Source organism: Scardinius erythrophthalmus, assembly GCF_964197995.2.
Source record: "Scardinius erythrophthalmus genome assembly, chromosome: 6".
Classification (NCBI taxonomy): Eukaryota; Metazoa; Chordata; class Actinopteri; order Cypriniformes; family Leuciscidae; genus Scardinius; species Scardinius erythrophthalmus.
Genome location: NC_138226.1, coordinates 16,439,815 through 16,464,532, shown reverse-complemented (window position 1 = coordinate 16,464,532; position 24,718 = coordinate 16,439,815). Strand labels below are relative to the sequence as shown.

Sequence of the window (24,718 nt, the reverse complement as noted above, 5' to 3'; positions counted from 1 at the left end):
CTGATTAATTAAAGTTAGAGTGCTAACTCATTCTACAAGGCAAAAGACACAAACGAGAGAAATGTTATTAGATTTTTATTACAAATTTGCTGCATATGTAAACAATACAAAAATATATCATACATTTTCATAAATATGATAGTAAAACATGCTCAAATTTTCTAAAAAGAATATAATGTCTGAAATATTCAGATGAATGAAAAGGCAGTCTTTAATTCCATTATTTACAACAAAATATATTACTTTCAGGTGGTAAACAGCTTGAATGAAAGCTTTCCCACATTAATACAGTACAAACAAATGTTATGATACTACCCATAATTAAAGGCAAAGGAAGACGTTCTATCAACCATTTTCTTTTCTGTTTTCCAATAATCATGATACATATTTTAAAATGTCGAAATAAAAGCTGCAACAGAAACACTGAATGAAACTCTTTAAAGGCACACACATACACACTTCTTTTCTAAACACTTTCCAAGGGTCCCCTGTCTTTTAAGATCATGTTCGGACTGTAAAAGATGACATTGTTGTCCTCGTCATCAGAATCGGAGTGTGTATCAAGGTCATGTGTGTATCTTACATTCGTGGCATGGTACTCTCCAATCCTTGTGCTGTCACACAGTCGAGACTGGATCGCCATCTGTGGAAAACGCATGAGTTACGTGAATGAGAGATTGAAATCAAACCGCACAAATGTGTCTGGTATGCATTGCTGCCTAGTTACCATAATGATACAAGAAGGGACTGTCTGACTGACATAAGAATCAACCAATCCATGGCTGAGACCAGTGAGTGTGAACTGTACCTTTATTCCTGTTGAACTCAGTTGACTCCAGGTGTCCTTACCGAAGACGAGAGCATTTGCAAGTCCATGCAATGGTGCACTGAGCACGTGCAGTAATGTCAGAGAAAACACAGGGTCCTCTGGGTGAGCAGCATTATGAAGCCTGCAAAAATACACATGCTGATCATGCACACAAGCACACAGATGCATCCACAACTATAAGGTATGTGATCAGCTAACATGTGGGACAGTTCATTTCAGAATATATGGAAATCCATATAAATACAGATCACATCCATGAGGTTCAGTATGTTAAATATGGCAAAAAAAAGCATTGTTACCGATTTATGAGGGGGAAGATAGAGACAAGCAGATAGACAGAGGGATACCACTTCAACGGTCTGATCTCTTCAGCTAGAGAGATCTGCAGGAAGAAGTAATGATACATTACTGATGTATAAACCAGTGGATGGCAGGATTGTAATATCTGCACATGCACTAATACACATGCTTACCTTCCTCCTCTCTCTTTCAGGATTAAAGGTGCCTAACCAGGACCGCATCTGAAATAAAGACAGTAACTTTAAACATGCATTTACACTCCTAATGCATGGATCATGATGTGGTGTACTGTACAATGCTCAATGTCCCCCCCTAAGACCTGTGCAGAGTACACGGGTGTCTGCACGTACATGAGCCTGTATAGCCTGATTTATTGCGTCAGTGACTGGAAGAAGCTGCCAGACGTGCAAAAAGTTCACTTTCAGCCTTAGCGTGGCACGTCAGCATTACAGAGAACAGGGAAGAGAAAAGCAAAGTGCTTTGTTCAAGATGAATTTGAATTTCACACCTAAGTTGGACCTAAAATTGCCATAAGGTCAAATTCTGGAAGTAGCGGGACAATCTTTTAGTTGATGTTTGTGAGTCACATTCACTCACCCTCTCATTGGCCACACAGATGATTCGAGCATAACAGCAGATCATGAGGATAATCAGGCTAAACAGAGGGATGTACCATCTGCAAAAAACAACAACAAAGAAATACTTTACACCTCAAACAAGACAATACACAAACAGAGGCCTCAAAAAGTATTTGGACATTTATTAGATAAGTGCACTTCTTGTACTACTATCCTTCTTTATTACATTATATATTATGTATAAATTACATTATATACATAATATATAATGTAATAACGACATAATATAGTACATTTAAAAAAAAAATATATATATATATATATATATATAATTTGTCTAAAGTTTCAAATAAATCCCTAAAAACTCAAATCAATCATTTTTATAATATAATAATATTCTTTACATTTGTAAAAGAAAAAAGTAAAATCAATCATTTTAAATGCTACAACTGAATTTAAGCATCATAACATTTTAAAAGACTTTAACAGTATGAAAAATGGATATTCATTTTTAGATTTGCTAAAGTTTTAACATTTAACATTATTAATAAGATTTATTTTTAAAGATTACTTTTAAGTGATTGTTAGATGATGGAAAAGGGTCATGTAAATGTAAATATATGGAAAATTATAATGAACAATTCAATATTTGATATACATAAATAAATGAAGAGTTCAGATGCAAAAGCCTCTAAGTGCCATCTGAAATTTTCTTCTAGAATGATCCTTTTTATAAATCTTGTATATTTAAGTTCAGTAATTTCACTTAAATGGCAATGAAATTAACCTATTAATTGTCATTTAAGTGAAATTACTGAACTTTATACAAGCTTTATAAAAAATGATCATTCTAGAAGAAAATTTCAGATGGCACTTAGAGGCTTTTGCATCTGAACTCTTCAAATATATATATATATAAATATTGGCTAGTAACCAACATGGAAACAATATCTTGCGCTGTTGCGCATCCATATAAATATATTATATAGTTACGTAATGCAAAAGCATTCATGCATTTTAGCCGTCTAAATATATCTGTGGCCAGTGTTTACCAGTGTGTTAAGTAACACGGCAATAAACTTTACATAATTAGAGTGAAAAATATTCTAAGCAGCTCCAGCATGCACAAAAACCTGTCAGATTGAGAACGGAAATTCCTGAGATTCAAATAGCATGAGGAGCTGCGAGAACCTCTGAAATGTGATGAAACATCATAACATAGTTACATTACTCCAACTCATATTCATCCCTAGAAACAACACGCATTCCATACACATGCTGAACATTACAAACTTACATGCCAAACCTCCACCCAACATGATTATCTGTAATCCAACTGCAGGAAGAGAATGAAACAGAAAGGACTGATGACTACTGTAGTGATACAACTCCAATTAAGAATATATCAAAAATCAGAGGTTATATACCACCAGGCTCCAGCAGGACCGTAGAATCCAGCCATCAGTGGGAGAGTGGACATGAACAGAGGAACCCCCCACGCCACCACATGGTACGGTCTGAGAAGCACATGCAGATGTTAGGAATACTTATATATATATATATATATATATATATATATATATATATATATAAAACACACAACTAAATTAGTTTTTTGTGTGTATTGACTCACATCTCATAATGTTCCGTTCTGATTTCTCTCACCAGGTTCAGGTAGAGATTGAAAGTAATAAGACACACCCACATCAGTGCAGTCCAGTCTAAAGTCAAAAACACATACCAAAAGTTCAAAACTATAACAACAACAACAGCAATTTATCATGACATCAGTCTACAAATTCACAAATATCATACTGTACATGTTTTTTGTGGTGTGAATTTTTGGGTTTAAAAGTCTTCTGCTAGTTACATCAATGACTAAATTAAATAATCTTATTATGCCATGTCAGAATTGATGATCTGTTACTTTACATTAAAGGGATAGTTCACCTCAAAATGAAAATTCTGTTATTAATTAATCACCCTCAGGTCGTACTAAATCCGTAAGACTTTCGTTCATTTCGGAAAACAAATTAAGATCATTGATGAAATCTGAGCTTTCTGTCCCTCCACTGACAGCTACGCAACTACCACTTTGACGCTTCAAAAAGTTCATAAAGAGATCGTAAAACTAATCAATGTGAATTAAGCGTTGTAGCCCAACTTTTCTGAAGAGACTCGATCACTTTATATGATGAACAGATTGAATTTAGGCTTTTATTCACAAAGCTCTCAAATTTCATAAAAAAAAAAATATATATATATATATATATATATATATATTTTTCACAAGATGAATGAAAGAGGGGGAGTAATTAATGCCTTGCCCATTTTTTGGTGAACTGACCCTTTAATAAGACAGTACACATATAAACAAACATCTTTTGATCAGTTGCCAAATTTACCAAAATATGTGAGCCACCACGCTTGAAAATTACACAGAGAACCCTCTGGATGAGACTCTCCCTGCAGGTGAGAGGAAAAGAAAAGGTGCAATGAAATAAAGTTATTAAAGAGGGATAAAAAAAAAAAACTAAAGAGTTTTCAACATACATTAGTTTGAATAATTACTCTCTGCCTACATATATCTCTCTCTCTCAAACATACACACAAATTAATCAACAAAACTTACCATAACATATGCAACACTGTCAAAAAATGCAGCTACTGTCAGACTGACTACCATTTTCTGAAAAAAAAGGAAAGGAGAGAGATTATAACATACAGATAAAAAGAGATACAATGTTATTTAAAATAATCAACAATATGATGGAATATGACAATTACTAGAACTTTACTGAGTTTTAAATTATGTTGTGTAATTACACTACCATTCCAAAGTTTGGAGTTGTTTATGTTTTTGAAGGAACTCTTCAACCAGACTGCACTTTTCAATTTAAAATAAGTTTACAGTAACAGTTTATTTTGATGGTCCCTTGTGAACATTCTGTTGACTATAAGTAACTTTGCAACTACATGTCAACTAACTCTCATTAGAATATTAGTAGACTGTCTGCTTAATATCTGCTAACTCTTTATTGCGATGGTCCTCCAACAGACATTCTACTGACTATAAGTAACTTTGCAACTACATGTCAACTTATTTTATTCTAACCCTAACCCAACTAGTCTACTAATACTCTTTTTTAATCTACTAATACTCTACTAAGTCTCTAATGAGAGTTAGCAGACATGTAGGTGCAATGTTACTTATAGTCAACAGAACGTGTTAAAGGGACCATCAAAATAAAGTGTAACCCGGTTTACTATTTTAATACATTTTAAAAAGATGTATATTGCTATGATGGCAAAACTAAATTTACTCCAGTCTTCAATATGTTCTAATAATTCCAATATTCTGATTTGTTGTACAAGAAACATTTTAACTAATTAATTTTAGTTGTGCCGCTCTTTTTTGTAACAAAACATCTTTACTGTCACTTTTGCAATGCATCCTTGCTGAATTTGAACAGTAGTGTATGTATCTTAGCAATTCAAATCAAACACACACTGTACCTGAGCCAAAGAGTTATATCTGCGCAGCAGCCATATCACAAAGAGCATGAAAAAGCTACAGATAGGAAATTTTAAGTTAGTTAAGAATGTTCAAAAGTCAATTTAAAACAAAGAAGTTCTGTGCGATATAAATCGACTCACCATGCCACTAATGAAAATGTCCCTGTGGCTCTTTTCACTTTAAGAATCACATCCTAAGGATTAAAATACATACATAAAAATATAATGAAAACTAAAATGACCATAAGGAAGGAAAGTTAAAACAAACAAAGGAAGGTATTTTGTATTTTGCACATTGACTTCCACAGATTTTTTTTTTTTTTTTTTTTCATACTATGGAAGTCTGGTTACAAACATTCCTCCAAATATCACATTTTGTGTTAAGCAGAAAAAAGAAATTCATACAGGTTTGGAACAACTCGAGGGCGAATAAATGTTGATAGAATTTTCATTTTTGGGTGAACTTTAATTGAGATTCCATGAAGTAGCCTACTACTGAAGAACGATTTCAAAAGCACGTTCACATATTTTTCTTTTCATTTTAAATAGAAGTCTTGATTCCCCTATATTTCTTTACATTTTAACACACTATACGGTTCTTTTAGACACTTTGCAACCATTCACCAAAGAAATGTAACCCATTTTCCTGCTCGTGTGTTGGGTGGTTTGTCCCATCACAACTCAATAAGTCATTTATTTACAAATGAACTTACCTCACCCTGAGCCATCTAATATACTTCCCACAAGAATGTTTAACTAAAATTAAGTGATTATCAATCACCATACTTTCTTACTTTTACGTCTAGGAGTAAACTACTATGAAAATCATCATGCCTGGAAAGGATGATGTCATGTTGTGATTAGCATGAGGGCTAAAAAGTTAGCATTGCATTAATTTTTAAAACAAGTTTACACTTACACATCGATAGTCGTCGGGCGCTGCGTTAAAGACAGTACAGCGGGAGGTGCTAGTGTTGTTAACCTGGACTGAATGCTCATCTCCCATAATTACTCTTCCTTTTTACTAACTAATATTTTGATGTGGAAACGCACATGATGAGAGCACCACATCATCCCCATTGACACGTAAGGCGTGCACATAGGGACAAACAACACAATATACGAAACGCGATTAAGTTAAGTTGATTAAGTTACTGTCAGTAGCTTTCACATAAACATTATATTTTCTACAGACTTAGCTGTTGTTTATACAGTGAAGTCATGTTATTGGTTAATTAATATTATTTACTTAAAATAAATGGATAAGACTATTCAGCGTATCTGTTATAGGCCTATTGATAGGCTATTTATTAATTTTGTGGAATAGTGTGTGTGTCTTATGTTTTCATAACATGGTATGAAACATTTAGTAGAGTGAAAGCAAGGTGATTTAGATTCATCCAATGAACATAGTGTGGCAGTTCACTTTGTCAAAATGTTTGTTTAGGTTTAGGTCCAAAAATGAAGAATCTTTGGTATCTTTGAACAATAAGTCATTGTGCAATAAAAACTTCAGTTGTTTACATTTAAATACATTATTAAATTTGGTCCGTCCAATTGAGTCGTACCTTCCACAGATTTGTAGGTCGTACAGACCTTCAAATGAACATAAATAATCTTTGTAAGAGAAATAATCTGATTAATTGCACAGGTCTCACTTAACGTACATCTACATACACACATACACAGCTAGAAATTGAAATGGTAAATGGGAATTTAATTTTATTAGATTAAATTAGAGCTGATTATTATTTTGTGTCATTATCCCTAATCCCTTAGTCTCAGAAATGAAAGTTATTTAAATGATAGGCTTTTGTAAGAACTAAGGAATGGGGAGTATGTAGGCCTACATGGTGCAGGGTGTGTAAGCCTGTTGTGAATTTTTGAGCATGAATGAATAATAAACAACCACATATATTCAAATTACAAAAGTTTAATTTGTTATAAAAAACCAATTCAATACAAAACACAGAAATTGTTTTTATCAAACTGGCATTTAGGCACAATTTAACCCAGAATCTCATGGAACTCATCATGACACACACAAGCAGTGATTTTCAGAGTTGTCCACGTCATTGATTCACAGGATGATTCACAGATAGTTTCAGGTCATTAACAGGAAACGTTCCCAGGAGTTTTCTACAGAGTTTCTGCTTCATCTACAGGAATATTCACATAAACAAACTATCATACATTTAGTTCTTAAAGTCATCAGTCCTCTGGAACACACGGTAACATCATAAGACAGCAACTTTAAAGAAGAATGACAAAATAAAAGCTTTCAATTACACATAATCCATAAATAGATTTAAATATCAAGGTAAGGCATGGCGCCAGCCATTTGAACGGAGATTTTGTTTTGTTTTGTGAAAAAGGGAATCTGCCAGTGCACATATAACGTCAAGACAGGAAGCATGCTCTTACAATTTGTCAGTGATCAACACCAATACAAAACCCTGTTCCCCCTCTCGCTTTGCCTTGCATTTTAACTTTTGACAGTTTAACATCTGTTCGGTCAGTCCCTTTTGTCTCTTCCACAAAGGCAGAATAGATCATATTAGATCAGAATTGTTCATCATGTTCAAAGTCATTGATCCTACATGATGCAGTTCACTGTCCCCAGCCAGCAATGCCAATCTCCTGCTTGTATCGGTTGGTCAGGTTGTTGGCTTGGCTTGTAAGTTTGGACAGCACCCCATGCAAGCCCTTCAGATGGTACTGCAGGAGCTGCTCCAGATCCGTGTCGCTGTCCGGTTCTGTGTGCACTGGCTCCGGCGCAGGACAGTCTTTCTTGCGCCTCTGCTCCTCTGCGCGCAAGACACCCCATTCGATGTTGTTCCGGATGGACTTGAGCTGGCTGTAATAGCTGTACATGTCGTCCTCAGCATCCCGCAGATAGCTACCCATAACATTGGTTAGCTTCTGCTCCTCGTTCTGTTGGTCCAGCGGCACATCTCTCAGCAGGCTTGGCACCATGACCGTCTGGTCCATGTTGTTGACGGCGCCGATGAAGCGGTTCATTGCCGTGAAGAGAGCGTTCTTCTGGCTGAGGGGTTCGGACATCTGCATTTTGGTGGTTAATTCGAGAGTAGGCTAGTTTACTCTGTATGCTTCTCTCTGGCGTGTTTAGCTTAGTTATGAACATCTGCATTCTTTAATTCCTTATATAGCAGACGTTTCTAGCTTCTGGGCGTGACCGAAACCTGTTGATCTGGTCTGGGATGTCAGGTCGGACACAAACCAGATTCCGAACAGTAAGACAGAAACCACCTCACGGCCCATAGATACACAGGGAGCGGCACAACAGTGCATGGATCAATTGGTTGCATAATTATTTAAGCTACATAAATACTTAATAATTCAACTAAATTCTGCTGTGAGGGCATGTGAAATGTTGTTGCACCAAACTGGACTTTTATTTTCAAGATTTAGCCTACACATGACACAAATAGCCTGTTAATATCTAGTTCTATAGGCTATATAAATGAACGGTCATAGCAGGCTAACAACATTAATAAGGGTTAAAATATCCCTTTTTGAGCAAGTAACATAGGATAGGCCTACTATGTCCCTTGATAACAAAATCTAATCTTTAGAATTCTTTTCTGATTAGTAACATATTGAGGCCAAAAGTTGAATGCTTAAGTTATGAATAAGCCTATTAATGTTTGAAGTCATTATCATGCCACCTAAGCAAAAAAGAATGAAACCAACAGAAAGGAAAAATCACAAATAACATGAGATTCTATCTCAGTTGTCTTCCAGATGGCAATTGAGATAGAGAGAAAGAAACTTTTGCTTTAATCTACAGCTTGTTACAGTTTTCTCCTAAAGAAGAGTCTTCTGTTCATAATGGATGGAACATAATGGAAACTGACAAGATTTTGCCATAACTGATGTGCAGTCTCAACATTAGAAGATTTTGGTATAAACTATGTAAACATTTCTCAACAGATTTCCATTTATCCATATGAACATGTGAGAGAAAGCTGATTCTAATGGAACATACAGTGATTGAGAACTCAATTAATGTCTCCTGAGCTAAGAAAGACCAAACCTTATAATGATTTTCTCTGAAAAAAAAAAACACTTCATAAACTGATTGGTCTGCAAGGTTGATTTATTCGTCAAACTATTGAAACATTACATTTCATTAATACTTTATAAGTTGACAAGATGTCTTATTTGTGTCCTTAAAATGGGTTGTGCGGGGGCATGTTTCTGCTTTCCACTTTATGGACTTGTGTAAAATGTTCTGAAACTGTCCCTTCTGGCCTGTAAAATTAATCTGAATGCCCAGAAGGGATTTGGTTTGTTGTCCAATTCAACAAATGAACACAAGAGGATTATTCAGATGTAAATGAAACGATTAGAATGCTAATCTACTATTTATGTTATAGTTAAAAAGGTTTCTCTTTTCACACATATATCTGTAAGAAATCACAAGGTCTTATTTCTATATTTGGCTTTCTTGGAATAGCTATCATATACTGTATGTACAATATCCCATACATCCAAAAACTAAAACACACACACTCGGGCCTAATAAGGTCTCCACAAAAGGGTCAAACCAGATACGATAAAAGATAAGATCACGTCAAGGTTTCAGTTAAAATAATTGTGCATACCAAGTCATAAAAAAGGAAGCTGAGAAACCTTTGCAATGACTAGAATGTCTCGGATGATTTAAAAACCTGTTCTTCTGCTCTGCCTCTCACCTCCACCCTTGTTCTAGGTCCATCTATGCCTCACCCCAAGAATGACTGAGAATTGTACCATTGTAAATGTATGATTTGCAAAAGTGCACCATAACATTGTCTCTTTTTCAAGCGGTGTGTCTTCACTTAACTTCATTGTTGTTAGTTTCAGTCTAAACCTCCCCTAAACATCTTTTTTGACTATTTTGGATATCCAGAGATGGGCATGAATAATCACTATTATCACTATTAACTCAGGCTAAAAGCTGCACGTATAAGTATACCACAATATATAAACAATATAGAACAAGTTATTGATTCACTCTATTGAAATTGATTCACTCTATAGGCCTACATTACCAACATGATACAGTGATACCAACATGATCATCATATCGCCCAGTCCTAACAAACATAATGCTTGAACACATTTGACTAGCAGATTGATAAAACAAATAACCAATTAACTATCAAAACTGACTGGCTAACACTATTTTTCCCCTTGCCAGTGCTCTTTTATTCCTTCATGTTAACTGAAGGTAAATCTGAATAATGCTGAGATTTAAACTTAATCAACAAGTTTGGTTCGACCATGACATCCTCACCTTATCTTATTCATTATTAATGCAGAAAATTAGCTCTCTCAATGCTAGATGGAGAGTTGTACAGCTGCAGCTCACATGCAGGAAAGTTTGGGTTGGGGGGGCTGAACTAGTTTATAGTTGATTTTGTATTTCAAATATGTATTTTTTTATACATGTATCCGAAATACTGCCCATCCCTGTGCATATCAGTCTGATCTCAGTCTGATCTGAAACTGCAGGGCAGCTGCCAGTCAAAAGTCATAGAGAAACTAAAAAAACTACACCAACCAAACCATGCACACCATTCCACATTCATGCTAAAACACACACATTTCTTTTTATGATAAGATCAGGCGTAACATGAAAATACCACCGTTGTTTTAAATGCATGCCCTCACTCTGAATCATGTCACACTGCTGGACATTGTAGTGTACTTGTATTTCTGTCCTGTGCAGAGTTAGACATACAAGGGATGACCTGAGAAGAGTCTATCTGTTATGTAAAAAGCAACATGAATGCTGCATCATTACATATAAACCCCAAGAGATACAATAACGGCATTTATACAAAAAGAAAATGAATAGCATTATTTATTTATTTCGCTTAATACACTTTGCAACCCATTTCTGTTGTAAAAAAAATTGCAGTGTCCATCTGACCCCTTGTAATTTAAAGAAATCAGAACATATCAAATGTTTTATAATACATACCATTTCACACAATGTCACAGCACCCTCTATAGGTCATAAAGGTATTTGCACAACTGAAATACTTGAATAATTTGTTGTGAAAAGTATTTTTTTATACAATTAATTGATGAATTCATTAATTATTTCTCTATTAAACCACATTTGAGACACATTATTGATACAAAAGCTGATGATGACAGCATTTTGCTGGTTTAGTTTTTTTGTTATGCTTTTCTAATTTTTTAAAATTTGAGTTTGGGAATTTGAGGCCTATAGTCTGTCAGGATGCACACCATCAAACCCTGAAGAAAACACAATGAAACATTACTTAACAAACATAAATGCATTATTAAAGCTCACATCTTTACATATACTGTAGGTACACTTTACCATAATGGTCCACTTGCGGTTCTCAGCTTCTGTAAACACGAGGGAACGGGGTGAGTAGAAAACTTCATCGTCTACTTCCTCTGCTTTACGTGGGAGACAGTGTAGAAACGTCCAGTCTGGTGCAGCCACACTTCCTGCCTGTCAACAGATTCAACAGAAACATAAAAAAAACTGCATAACACTATTCAGAAGCAAGTTTTTAATTTCCACAACAAGGCAGCATATAAATGCATTATAATTCAGAGTAAATCATACTAACATAATGGAATGAAAAGTCTAGACTAGATCAAACTAGACAAAGTTGATGGATGTTTGTCAACCTGCATTGTGATCTGGTAACCATGGAAATCCTTCAGTCTCTTCTTCTTCTCCTCCTCTTGGCCCATGCTCACCCAAGTGTCAGTAACCAGCACATTACTGCCCCGTGCTGCCTCCACTGGATCCGTCAGGAATTCCAACTTGGTACCAAACTATTGCATGGATATCATGATTAGCTAAACATTGCATTTTCTATACATACATTCTATACATAAGCTAGTGAACAAAAAAATCTGTTAAAGGCAATTATTAAAGAATCATTTCACATACATAGAAAAACACAAATGCCTATAATGCAAATGCATGGTATAAAACATTCCTTATAAAGATAAAGCAGACATTACAAAGAGACAATTGTATTGTAGGGTAGTCTATACCTGCTTAGATAGACGCTGAGCCTCTTGAGTGACGTTAGCATCTGGCTCATAACCCTAGAAATAAGAAGTTAATTTAGGAAAAATCATTTCAGAGTGGTGCGAATTAAAATAAATAAATACCACACACACACACACACACACACACACACACACACACACACACATACACATATACATATATATATATACACAACCGTTCAAAAGTAGGTACGATTTTCTATGTTTTTGAAAGAAGTCTCTTATGCTCACCAAGGCTGCATTTATTTGATGAACAATACAGTAAAACAGTTATACTTTGAAATAATAATACAATTTAGATAAACACTTTTCTATTGAAGGGGGTGGATTGGAATCCACTGCTGCTTCAATGTATATGTAATGAGTGATTATAATCAAGGTATTAATCAATATTTTGTCCTTCTAAATATCAAATGAGTTGAATGACTTCTCTGGAGATTTTACTTTGTTATTGAAGTGTAGGATTGTAAATAATCCAAGATATTTTAAATGAACAAAGATATTTGCTTGACTGTTTTTCTACCCCCTCTTTCTACCACAATGACCATTTGGAGTTCCTAAGGCACAGAGGGGCTGATAGTGATCTAGGCATGCAGGCCAAATGTTTGTACTTTGGGGGGTCGATGAATTGTCACACCTTTAGTACAGTGGTGGGAGTGTAATTATCTGATTGGTCAGTTTGAATGTCTCACATTTGGGTTTTAGTCACATGGTCAAGGAAAGGATAAAAGAAGATTGTAACTGTTGCTCTGGCTCTTTGATGCTCTGGCTATCTTCTTCTCTTCCTCTCTCTCTCTCTCTCTCTCTCTCTCTCTCTCTCTCTCTCTCTCTCTCTCTCTCTCTCTCTCTCTCTCTCTCTCTCTCTCTCTCTCTCTCTCTCTCTCTCTCTCAGGTAACATTTTTCATATATGCTGGGTACAATTAATAATATAAGTTATCATCATCTCATACATATATTTTGTAACTATTTTAGGTGTAACCATAACCATAATTTGTCATTAAACCTTTTCAATTGCAACTAATGTGCTAACTAGTTTTGATTCGGATTTGACTTTGAAGTGCTACATATTGCAATACAATATCATCACTATCTATAGCAACGCTCTCCCACAAATATTAAGCTATTGTAACTGCACTTATTTCCGTCGTTGGTATAAGTGGCAGTGGGTGGTTATAGACAAGAAATGTGCAGTTTTCTACCATCTTGCCAATAACGTTTCTTTAGTCATTCGGCAGTTCTTGCAGCTTGAACCACTGCAGGAATTCCACCCTTACAGAAGTAACCAGTGTGATTACTGAAATGTTCTTTTCATGTATTCTCTAATGTCAGTATTTGATATTTGAATGCAGTAACAGTGCTTGCATATTTAGGCCGGCTTCCAGAAATGAAATAGGGACTTGTTTTGTGTTTGAGAAAGGTCTTCACCGTGTTAAAACATATAGGGGTCATTGAAGCCAATAGTTTAAGGGACCATTTCTTTGTTAAAGCCTTACTTTCCAGTTAGACTAAAGCGTAGCTCTTCTTTAGAGAAAGAACGTATTATCTTGATGTTTTGAGACGAGACTCCTGTTTATAGCTAGAGCCTGGCCAAATCCAACCTTGGAAAAGCTGTGTGTCGGTGTGTGTGTTAGTCTTTTTGGTTACAGGTTAAAGAACCACTGGCATTATTGGAGATTGAATGAGTTGTTGTTCTGGACACCCAGCAACCCAAATCTGCGACCTGGAAGATCACAACATGCCTGACTTCAGGGTCAGAGTTTCAGCTGCATAATCGATGGAGATATGCTTCAGTCGAGGTATATGTGTGGAAAATTACTATGTTTATATTTTTCTTAGCCAATGACAATCATTGAACCTGAAGCAAGGACGTAGCTTAGACCTTGGTGAAGGGTATAACTGCTGTGATCTTTGTAACTGTAAGCGGGGCGGCCTACGAACTCCTGTGTGAGTCTTGAAGCTGACTTCTGCTGATGAAACTATCTTCAGTAAAAACTTCCTTAAATTCATTATAATTCTGAACACAAGACAGGAATAGCGACAGTATGCATGTATATGACACAGTTCTGAAAGTGGCGCAAACCTTGGGTGTGGCCACTTTTAGATTGACACCTAGTTTAGCCAATGACATCATGAAGGAATGAAGAACGTTGTTTCCATCACCTATCCAAGCCAGAGTGAGGCCTTTTAATGAACCGTAGTGCTCCTTTAAGAGAGACAAAAAAAAAACACATGAGTGAATGTACTTCAGTTTATACTTGTGTAAGTGTTTTGTACCTGCAGTGTCAGTAGGTCAGCCAGAATCTGTACAGGGTGGTAGAGGTCAGACAGGCCATTGATGATTGGTATAGATGCGTCTTTATCCAGGAGCTCCAGAGATGAGTGACTATACACCCGGGCTAACACGATATCAGCCAAACCAGAAAGCACCCTGCCATACATACCCACATTGAAGACCATTTCAAGGCCTCACAGTATTGAGTCTAAGCAATGTTTACAATGTGTTTAAATTCAGACCTGGCCGTGTCTGTGGTGCTTTCATTGATGCCTAGATGAATATCTTGGGGTGTGAGAAAACATGGATGGCCACCCAATAGAGAGAAGCCTAGTGAAAGAGAGAGAGAGAAACTGTCTATGTGTCAAATCCTTTGTTCTGTATCATTCTATTCATTCATTTTGTTCAGAGACCGCACTGATAAACATAAGCCCTTTCACAAGCTTGAATACTGAATGGCACCTGTTTCAGTGGACATGCGGGTCCTAGTGCTCCTCTTTTCAAATATCATGGCAATAGATTTGCCTTGAAGTAATGGGACATACTGTACATAAAAAGAGGAATAAATGAACTGTTTATAAGTCCTGAAATGGTGAGATTTCCAATCAGTAAGTTCAGTAGTTTGCAGTACCTCGCCCCTGTGCTTTATTCGATGTTTTAGGTCAGCAGAAACCCACAGGATATGTTTAATTTCCTCTGCATTAAAGTCCTTTAGTGTTAGAAAGCTGCTGCCCTTCAAGTTAACGCTCTTCAACATTGCTTTTCCCACTCTGTGGACATGAAATACGCATGATACAGACGGAAAACTGCTTGAATATTAGAACAAAAGAAGCGAAAAGAAAACTCAAACACACTTTATGAAAATAGTTAATGTAAAACAACATTTTAAATAACATTTTCAAATTATTATTTAGATTTCATGACGTCATAAATTGAAAGAATAAATTGTATAGGTTATTTCTCTATATAAATATGTATAAAATTTATATAAATGGTTAAAAACTTCAAAAGTATCAGAATCTTAAGAATACATGTCCCTTTATGAAAACATATAAATTCAGGAAAAATGTTAAATGTTAATGTTTTGTTAAAATATCAGTGTTATTGGCCAATTACTCATTAATTAAATTTATTAATTAAAATGTAAGTACTTTTTTTCAGATCAGCATGTTACTATACATTAAAATGAGAACATTATTCAAACTTTCACGACACTCATGATGACTTCTTAATATTTAAATTAATTGTCTGTTGAGCATTATGAAATGTAATATTTGTTAATATTAATGATGAATAAAATTATTAATTCATTTGTTAAACAGCAGCAAACCATTTTTCTTGTTTATGGCAAACTTTGCGACTCACCTTAAATTCCTGCTCTGGCAACATCTTGCAACTTTCAGACTACAATATATTCTGTTTTTGAGAGCAAACATTTTACTAACACATGAAAACATATAAAGCTCAAAGCTGGCACAACCAAATTAATGCATTTCCACGTGCTCCCTGCCATACAGCATTGTGGGCGTGGCTAATGGGATGTAACTGGGCGTGGTGAGTGACAGCTCTTGTGCATGTTCTCATTTATCCCTGACATCGGATGTTAAATTCTCTCTCTCTCTCTCTCTCTCTCTCTCTCTCTCTCTCTCTCAGTTAAAATACTCATTAAATATAATGTTTATTTTCTTAATTAAATAATTATATAATTTAATAAATAAAAACTGTACAGTTACAACAGAGTGCGAACACTTTATTCGATTTTTTTTTAACGTATACTTCCGGTTCAACTTTATCTCTTCAGCAGGGAACAGCTGAAAGTTCAGGAATGTCATCTGAAGAACAGAGGTGTAGAAGGTAATGACAGGAGAAACAGACACAGAAATACCAGGTAAGATGTGTATTTTTATAGTGACACATCTATCTATCTATCTATCTATCTATCTATCTATCTATCTATCTATCTATCTATCTATCTATCTATCTATCTATCTATCTATCTATCTATCTATCTATCTATCTATCTATCTATCTATCTATCTGTCTATCTGTCTGTCTGTCTGTCTGTCTGTCTGTCTGTCTGTCTGTCTGTCTTTTTATCTATATATCTTTCTATCTGTGTACGTGTGTGTGTATTTTAGCATGTGCTTGTAAGACTCTCTTTGTGTGACACCATAATCATGCCTTTGATCTCCTAGAGCATTATACCCACACAGGCTATTCTGGGAAGCTGGAAGCTTTCTAAGGATTTAAACGGACCGTCTTGCTGAGCATGGGGAGGTTTGCTCTTTGCTCCGGATGTGAACAATTGTGAGATGTTGTACTGAACAAATGTTTCCTTATTGCAGATACAGGTGCTGTATTTACCTTTGGAAATAGTAAAATAGCAAACAATGAGCCCAGCAGGTTATGGTTAAAGAATGATATAACTGTGCACATCTCATGCGGACAGTCACACTCAGCCTTTGTAACAGGTTGTAATCTCTCTATATTCTCCTTGTGATTTTGTAACTATAGCTATATGTTGTAATATATACTATATTTTTGTCTCTTTACTGATCTCTTTTCAGAGCAGGGCCGTTTGTTTGTGTTTGGAAGTAATGACAGCGGTCAGCTTGGTCTACAAGCCAAAGGACCAGTTAAAAAACCAGTCTGTGTTAAAGGTTAGACTTAAAGGTGCATACAGTATACATTTATGTATATTTTTTATATTAATTTAGCTCTGTGTTGTCTTCTTATTCGTCCACACAGTTCTTAAAGGGGAGAGAGTTCAGTTGGTTGCCTGTGGGACTGATCACACACTTGTAAGCACCTGTAAGTAAAGCCTTTTACTGTAGTTTTGTATTACGGTATACACTATTGTTAAAAAGATTGGCATCAGCTTTAAATGGAAGATGTTTTTGGAAGAAGTGTAATATTATTTCAGTTTATACTGGTAATATTTTGAAATATAATTAAAATTGCTGTTTTCTGTTTTAATATGTTTTAATTTATTTCCGTGTTGGCAAAGCAGAATTTTCATCATCATTACTCCAGTCTTCAGTGTCACATGATCCTTCACTCTATGCTTAATATGCTTAATATTTTTTGTGAAAACCATGATTCATGATTCTTTGATTAACAGAATGTTCAAAAGAACAGCATTTATTTGAAATAAAAATCTCTTGTAAAAATAAATGGTCTTTACTGTCACGTTTGATCAATTTAATGTGTCCTTACTGAATAAAAGTATTCGTTTTTCTTTTTTTTTTATCTTACTGACCGCAAACTTTTAAACTAGTTTATATTTTAAAAAGAGAATTGTAAGTGAAAGTGTCTGTGGGTTTTTCCAGCACAAGGGGAGATTTTTGCGGCTGGAGGAAACAGTGATGGCCAGTTGGGACTGGGCCACTGTAATGTCAGTGACTCTTTCCAGCGCCTCCGCCCCTTTTGTGACTATTCTCCAATCAAATTGCTCTCTGCAGGTGGCCACACCTCTGCTGCACTTACAGGTAACATTGATACGCACTAGAAATTCTCCTTCATAGTAGATATAAACCTACTATTATAAATGCAAATGCATTTAAATAATAAATCTGCATATTTCAGAGGATGGCAGGCTGTTTCTGTGGGGTGATAACTCTGTTGGACAGCTTGGTTTGGGGAATGACAGTCATGCCTTGTTGCCTAAAGAGCTGAAATTGGGACAACCCATTCAGTCGGTCTCATGTGGATACAGGCACTCAGCTCTGGTCACAGGTGAGCGCCTGTCAATCAACACTTTTAATAAGCATTTATTTATTTATTAGTTTATTTAACAGGGACAATGCAGTATAACATTGCTACAATTTCATGCAGCCGATGCTCTACATATAGGCTTCTAGCCGGAGGCTAATTTGCAGCCCCAGTCCCTGGTTGGGCTAAAAAAAAAAAAAAAAACTAATGAAATAAAATAAAATAAAATAGAATAAAATAAACAACTAAGACTATGTACCACCATCAATGTTCACATATCTGCTTTTGTTTGAATGCAGATATGCATTCTGCATATCTGAACAATGCTGTTATTTATGAACAATGCTGTTATTTATTTTTTGAGGGTGCAATAAATTGTTGGGAATTTGGTATGTTTCAGATAATGGGGATGTTTTCACTTTTGGGGAAAGTGCAGATGGACGACTGGGTCTTTCTGCTCATCAGCTGGCCAATCACAGATGTCCCCAGCGAGTAGAATCTCTGCACAGGGTTCTGCAGGTGGCATGTGGAGGCAAGCACACACTCGCCCTCACAGGTGATGGAGAAGTACACACACAGTGCCTTAAAAACATTTGAATGAATGGATATTAAATATATTTTAGTTAGGTTTAAAATTGAAATGCCACTTGGTTTGATATGTTGTTATCTAATGCAGTGCCATTAATAAATTTTTTTAAGTGTGGCTTAATGTTACGTGACAGCAGGGACGAGGAGAGGCAAGAATCCAAGCGTTTATTCAAAATAACACAAACACAGGTAATCCAGACAGGTTAAAGAACATAATCCAAACAGGGAAACCAGAATGCAACAGCTTACATGGAATGTTAAACCCATGTTAAGGGACCACGGGTGAGAACTAATCAGGGTGGACAAACAAGGGACACACTATAGAAAGTAACAAGGGACATAGCAACACAGGAAAAGAACACAGAAACAATGGAAACAGAAAAAAAAATAAACTTAAAAGTCTTAAACAAAAACCGGGGAAACAAGACAGGAATCATGTCCAAATACTTCTTGAGACTTCTTGATACTTCCCTGAATGGGTCCTTGAAATCCTTGAAAGTTTGTGAATCTGAAAAAAAAAAGTCAAGGCCCTGGAAGGTTTTTGAAAATAAACATACATACAGGTCCTTGAAAGTGCTTGGATTTATTTTGTGCAGGAAGTTTTTTGGAAACAATTCCATATAATTCCCTCCGGTCCGATAATGTGTTATTTCACCAACACTTCGTGGCCTATGCATACTAGCTTGCTTGATTTACGTTAGTTATGCGCGTTTACGCGTTACATTAAGTGTTACACAAAACTACTATGATGATACCTCAACGTTTCATGCATAAGTTAATATCAGATCATTTTACAAATATTCTTCAGTTTTATGCAAAACAGAAATGCGACAAATAGAATATCAGATCTCTATCATATGGCCAAAAAATAAAAAAAATAAAATAAAAAGAATGACACATGAAACCGGTAACACAATGTAACCTTGATCTCACTTGAAATGTGTCCCCACATTAAGTCCTTGAATTTGAGGGTATTGGGCCTGGAAAGTCCTTGAAAGGTCTTTGAATTTGAAGTTAACCAAGGTGTGGGAACCCTGATATGAAATTATACACATACAATTATTCCACTCTTTCCCCTTTTCTCTCATTTTTTTGTCTTAAACATTGAATGTTAATGATGTTTTTAAATGAATTGCATCTCCCTTTTCTGTAGAGGATGAGTTATATTCTTTTGGCCGTGGGGAGTTTGGGCAGTTGGGGTTGGGGACGATGATGTTTGTAGCAGACGCACCTGTTGCTGTCGGCCACTTCAGGAAAGGCAGGGTCACTCATGTCACATGTGGCGAAAACCACACTGCGCTTATAACAGGTAAGATATACACACTGTTAACTAAGAGCTGTCAGAGGATTCAAATAAATGATTAAAATAAATTATTCCTTTGTCATTTACTAACAAACTTATTGAACAACATGGGTAACATTACATTTACACATTTGGCAGACATTTTTTTTCTAAAGCGACTTGGAGTCGAACCCATAATCTTAGTGTTGCTAGTTCAATACTTTACCAGACGAGCTCTTATTCTGATCAGTCTTTAACAGAATCAAACAGTTGTGTTGTGTAAATGTGTTGACTGCAATAATTACATATACATTCAACATTTGACTTCACATTTACCAGTTCCAAAAAACATGTATTTGTGGTTTATATAGTTAGTTACACATCTTATTTAAATGCACTCATTTCTCAGATAGTGGTCTTCTGTACACATTTGGAGATGGCCGTCATGGGAAGTTAGGCCTTGGAGACGAGAACTTCACCAATCAGTTCAGTCCAACTGTGTGCCAGAGGTTCTTTGATTACTCTGTCATGACTGTAAGTTTTTTTGATAGTTTCTTATCATGTTCTTTCTTTCTTATGTATGTATAACTGAGGAAATATCACATGTGTTCATTGTATTTGTGCTTATGTGCTGTAGGTGGCATGTGGTTCCAGTCACATGCTGGTGTTCGCACGGCCACGGCAACAGGAAAGTGAAGAAGTTTGTTTAGAGGATGAAGATGTTACCTACTCTTACCTGGACAGGTGTTATACCTCAATGTTACAGGGGCAACCATTAGAGCATATTCCAGACCCAGCACCTGCTCTCGTCTCACAACTGACCTTTCTCCCCTCATCTCTTCCAACCTCTCACCGCTGGAGCCTATCAACACGGGCCAGACGGAGACAGAGGGTAAGAAACTGATCTCTTGGGTTACAGGGTTGATCATTTTTCAGCTAAGCACTTTATGAACCAGGGGTTGATTTTTATTTGAGTTAACAAAGTTAACTCTTTTTTTTTTTTTTTTAAATTAAGGTCACATTAAAACGTGTAAACCGTTTCTGTGCCTTTAATGAATACAATTTTTTTTTTACCCTTGTCCCTGACCTATATTTTCGAACTTAAAATAAGACAATCAATAATAAAAATATTCATTAATTATATATATATATATATATATATATATATATATATATATATATATATATATATATATATATATATATATTATATTAATTATAATTATGTTTACAACTACGAGCATCCAAACAAATATATATATAATTATAGCTGTCCTATATTTTGACCACACCACACAATATTGTGAAAGTTTTTTTCAAAAGGTTAGTGTACTTGCTTACCAAGGAGCAAGATTGAAATGAAATATGAGACTTGTAATGTGTTAGGAAACAAAGAAAAATCAAGGTAAATATTACAGAATTTTTTACCTGTGAGAAAAATGTGTGTGAAAATATTATTTAATTGTGTGTGACATTCTTAATGAAAAAATAAAGTAGGGAGAGTGTGAAAATATTTGTGTACGTGTGCTTGTTTATATGATTTATGAGGACTCAAATTTGTATAATGACATGGGTATTACACTGGTATTACAACATAAACATGTTTTTTATTAATATAAAAAATGTAAATGTAAATATTAAGTAATATTAAAAAACATAATAAAAAATGTTTTATTAAACATGCAGAAGGTTTTCTGTGATGAGTAGGTTTAGGGGTAGGGTTAGGGGATATAATATAGAGTTTGTACAGTATAAAAACCCTTACACCTATGGAATGTCTTCATAATAATAGGTGCACCAACATGGTTGTGTGTATGTGTGTTTCAGAAGAGCTCATCTGCACAGTTTGGTCCAGAATTTTGCCATCTTCCTCCCATTACAACTGGCTTTACTGCACTAGCCCTGACAGGCAACATCCTACAACCCAGATCTCCAACAGACTCTCCTAAACGCTTCAGAACTGATGCCCCTGTGGAATCTTCTTCTACCTCAATCACACTGCCTGTCAGGACACTTCCACGTAAATATTTTTACATTTTTCTATGTTCTCCCAAGACCTCTCTTTCTAGCCATCCATCTACCATCTATCCAACTGTGATGCTAATATCTCTTACCACAATTATATAATCACTAAATATAGTAATTCTAAATTAATCAAAAAACACTAGCAAGATCCAAACACTTGATTATCAGTATTGACCAGCTTTCTTGTGAATACAGTCACACCCATCACTAAGAGCACAGAGGACTGCCATAGTGTTGGAACATCTGAAAACAGCATGTCAGACAAGGTGAGCAAAAGCTGTGTCACTGTGCTCAAGATGACGAAATTATTTATTAGAAAACTGTTTATTTAACTGAAGAATATAATGTTTGATTTGACAGACACGTGAACAGCATAAGCACAAGATGGCAAGAGCCTCTTCTATTGGGAAAGAAGAGAATGTTCCTCAGCAGGCTCTGCCCACTGAAGTACAGGCTGGCTCTGTTTCTCATCCATCAATGACAGAATCTCCACCACCAAGCAATCTTAAACACAAGAAGCCCAGGTCTGGAGATCCAAAGAACGCTGCTACGCAGGAGGAACGTTTTTATGCTACAGAATCTCAAAGCAAAATGCAATCCAAAACATACAAAAAACCTATCCAGAGTACAAATAATAAATCTAAAGGTCAAGCAGTAGAGATCAGATCATCTCCAGAGAGAATGCCAGCTAAAGAAAGGGAAGGATGCAGTGAAACATGCAGTGTTAGTATTGATTCAAGGCACAAAGTTTCAAAAGCAGATCCCAGAGGTCAAGAGGATACTACTCTTGCTGAGATGGAGCACGAGACCAAGTCGAGTTCACTTAAAATTCAAAATACAAGTTCTCCAGTTCAGGAAGTCAAGGAAGTTAGAACGATGCCAACAAAAGTTTTAGAGGTCAAATCACATAAAATTAAAGAGGAGGGTATTCCAGTAAGAGCTACAAAAAGGGTCAAGTCTCCAGTCAAGGATCAAGACGTGCCCTCTGGCAGGATGGAAGTTAGTGTGGTCGAATCAAAACTTCAGGCAGGTCCTGCTCAAAAAGACATCAGGCCATCCCTTGGAAAGGCTCAAAAGGTCATATCAACACTGATCGACACACAAGAACAGGGAAACCCATCAGTCAAAATTCCAGCCAAACTGCAAAACACCCCCAAAAAAGGAAATCATGTTGACACAGAAGAAAACCCTGGTGAACTTACACCAAAGAAAGCTAAGAAGAAGAAATCAGATGTGGAAAGAGCCCCAATGAAAGAAACAGCACCCAAAACACCCAGCCCTCTATCAGTTTCCATACCCACACGAAAGTCTAAAGCAAAAAAGGGGAAACCTGTGGAGGCTGAAAACTCAAACGTCCAGCTGAGAACTGAGATGCAAGCACAAGTCAAAAGGGAAAGTGATAGTAAAATATCTCAGAACTCCAATATATCATTTCCCCCTGTAGAGAACAGAAAATCAGGAGGAGCTGCTGAAATAAGCCAATCCGCTTCCAACCTGCAGTCTGAGCATAAAAATAGCCAGTCACCCCCTGATAAACTGCTTACTGAACAGAAATATGAATTTCCATCAATTAAAAGCTTAACTCCAGAAAGAGGCCAATCATTTTCCAGTTTATGGTCCAGTAACGAATCAGCAACCAGTAAATCTTCCACCATAAAAGAAACTGAATCATCATCTGGTAATTTGTTAAGTCTATCACCACAATACAGGCAGTCACCACTAAATGAAGTTAAATTAGATGGCAAATCAGTTGAACCTGAAGAGCCAGACAGGAAGCCACAGGCTGAGCGGAGCATTATGGGTAGTGTAGTTTCACCACTAGCAGCCATGGCTATAGTTAGTGCTGCACCACTACTAATAAAAGCTGCTGAAGTTCTTTCTGAAAATTCACCGGAACAAAGTAATATGATGTCCTTGTGTGCATCAATGTCCCAAGAAGTAGCAGGAAACAATTTCCTGCCAGAACACGAAGTGGACCTGGACAGCACAGTTCAGGATGTATCAGCAATTGAGGAAATAGATGACAGCATCTCCAAAAAGCAGAGTGCACAAGATGTACAAAACAAGCTTGTTTCAGATGAAAACAGAAAAATGGAGAATGAAATAGATGTGAAGGATAGCGAAACAGAGAGAGTGGAAGAGAGAGGTGAAGAAGAGACTCTCGCTGAGGTTGAAGAGGAAAGTGAGGGGGTTGGGCAGAAAGAAGAGAACAGTGTTGTTGAAGATGAAGAAAAAAGAAAAAGCGATAATGATGAAGACAGTGACAGTGCTCAAAAAGGCGAGGAGGACAATGAGGAAGAGGAGGGAGAGGAAGATGAAAGTGAGGGTGTTGGGCAGAAAGAAGTGAACAGTGTTGTTGAAGATGAAGAAGAAAGAGAAAGTGATAATGATGAAGACAGTGACAGTGCTCAAAAAGGCGAGGAGGACAATGAGGAAGAGGAGGGAGAGGAAGATGAAAGTGAGGGAGTTGGGCAGAAAGAGGAGAACAGTGTTGTTGAAGATGAAGAAGAAAGAAAAAGCGATTATGATGAAGACAGTGAGA

General features: G+C 36.2%; 3 protein-coding genes across 3 annotated transcripts; all 3 read right to left on the bottom strand.

Moving 5' to 3' along the window:
* Positions 1-62: 62 nt before the first annotated feature.
* LOC308692278 (cyclic AMP receptor-like protein A) lies at positions 63-6,337 on the bottom strand. Its single transcript, XM_081368132.1, has 13 exons — positions 6,143-6,337; positions 5,365-5,417; positions 5,224-5,278; positions 4,340-4,396; positions 4,113-4,173; positions 3,341-3,428; positions 3,135-3,224; positions 3,005-3,043; positions 1,727-1,805; positions 1,303-1,350; positions 1,129-1,211; positions 809-950; positions 63-643 (listed from the first exon to the last, which is right to left on the bottom strand). The coding sequence occupies exons 1-13, from the start codon at positions 6,227-6,229 to the stop codon at positions 467-469; spliced, it is 1,059 nt and encodes a 352-aa protein (XP_081224258.1). The 5' UTR covers positions 6,230-6,337; the 3' UTR covers positions 63-466.
* Positions 6,338-7,228: 891 nt separating this feature from the next.
* On the bottom strand, positions 7,229-8,340 carry mid1ip1a (MID1 interacting protein 1a). The gene has a single exon (XM_081367553.1). It carries the CDS (start codon positions 8,290-8,292, stop codon positions 7,834-7,836), a length of 459 nt encoding a protein of 152 aa, XP_081223679.1. The 5' UTR covers positions 8,293-8,340; the 3' UTR covers positions 7,229-7,833.
* A 2,743-nt stretch (positions 8,341-11,083) lies between these two features.
* otc (ornithine transcarbamylase) lies at positions 11,084-16,126 on the bottom strand. The gene is made up of 10 exons (XM_081368097.1): positions 15,936-16,126; positions 15,202-15,340; positions 15,033-15,114; positions 14,813-14,900; positions 14,573-14,726; positions 14,379-14,501; positions 12,280-12,333; positions 11,905-12,054; positions 11,585-11,722; positions 11,084-11,496 (listed from the first exon to the last, which is right to left on the bottom strand). Exons 1-10 carry the CDS (start codon positions 16,025-16,027, stop codon positions 11,437-11,439), a joined length of 1,080 nt encoding a protein of 359 aa, XP_081224223.1. The 5' UTR covers positions 16,028-16,126; the 3' UTR covers positions 11,084-11,436.
* Positions 16,127-24,718: the final 8,592 nt, after the last annotated feature.

Excerpts from the sequence above, each read along its gene's own strand:
- LOC308692278 (XM_081368132.1), bottom strand. The coding sequence starts at position 6,229 with ATGGGAGATGAGCATTCAGTCCAGGTTAACAACACTAGCACCTCCCGC. Across the intron at positions 3,225-3,340 it reads AGAACGGAACATTATGAGAT|ACCGTACCATGTGGTGGCGT; the intron begins GTGAGTCAATAC and ends TGTGCTTCTCAG. Across the intron at positions 1,806-3,004 it reads GTTGGGTGGAGGTTTGGCAT|ATGGTACATCCCTCTGTTTA; the intron begins GTAAGTTTGTAA and ends TGTTTTTTGCAG.
- mid1ip1a (XM_081367553.1), bottom strand. The coding sequence starts at position 8,292 with ATGCAGATGTCCGAACCCCTCAGCCAGAAGAACGCTCTCTTCACGGCA.
- otc (XM_081368097.1), bottom strand. The coding sequence starts at position 16,027 with ATGTTTTCATGTGTTAGTAAAATGTTTGCTCTCAAAAACAGAATATAT. Across the intron at positions 15,115-15,201 it reads GAATAAAGCACAGGGGCGAG|TATGTCCCATTACTTCAAGG; the intron begins GTACTGCAAACT and ends TTTTATGTACAG. Across the intron at positions 12,334-14,378 it reads TAAAAGTGGCCACACCCAAG|GGTTATGAGCCAGATGCTAA; the intron begins GTTTGCGCCACT and ends TCTTATTTCTAG.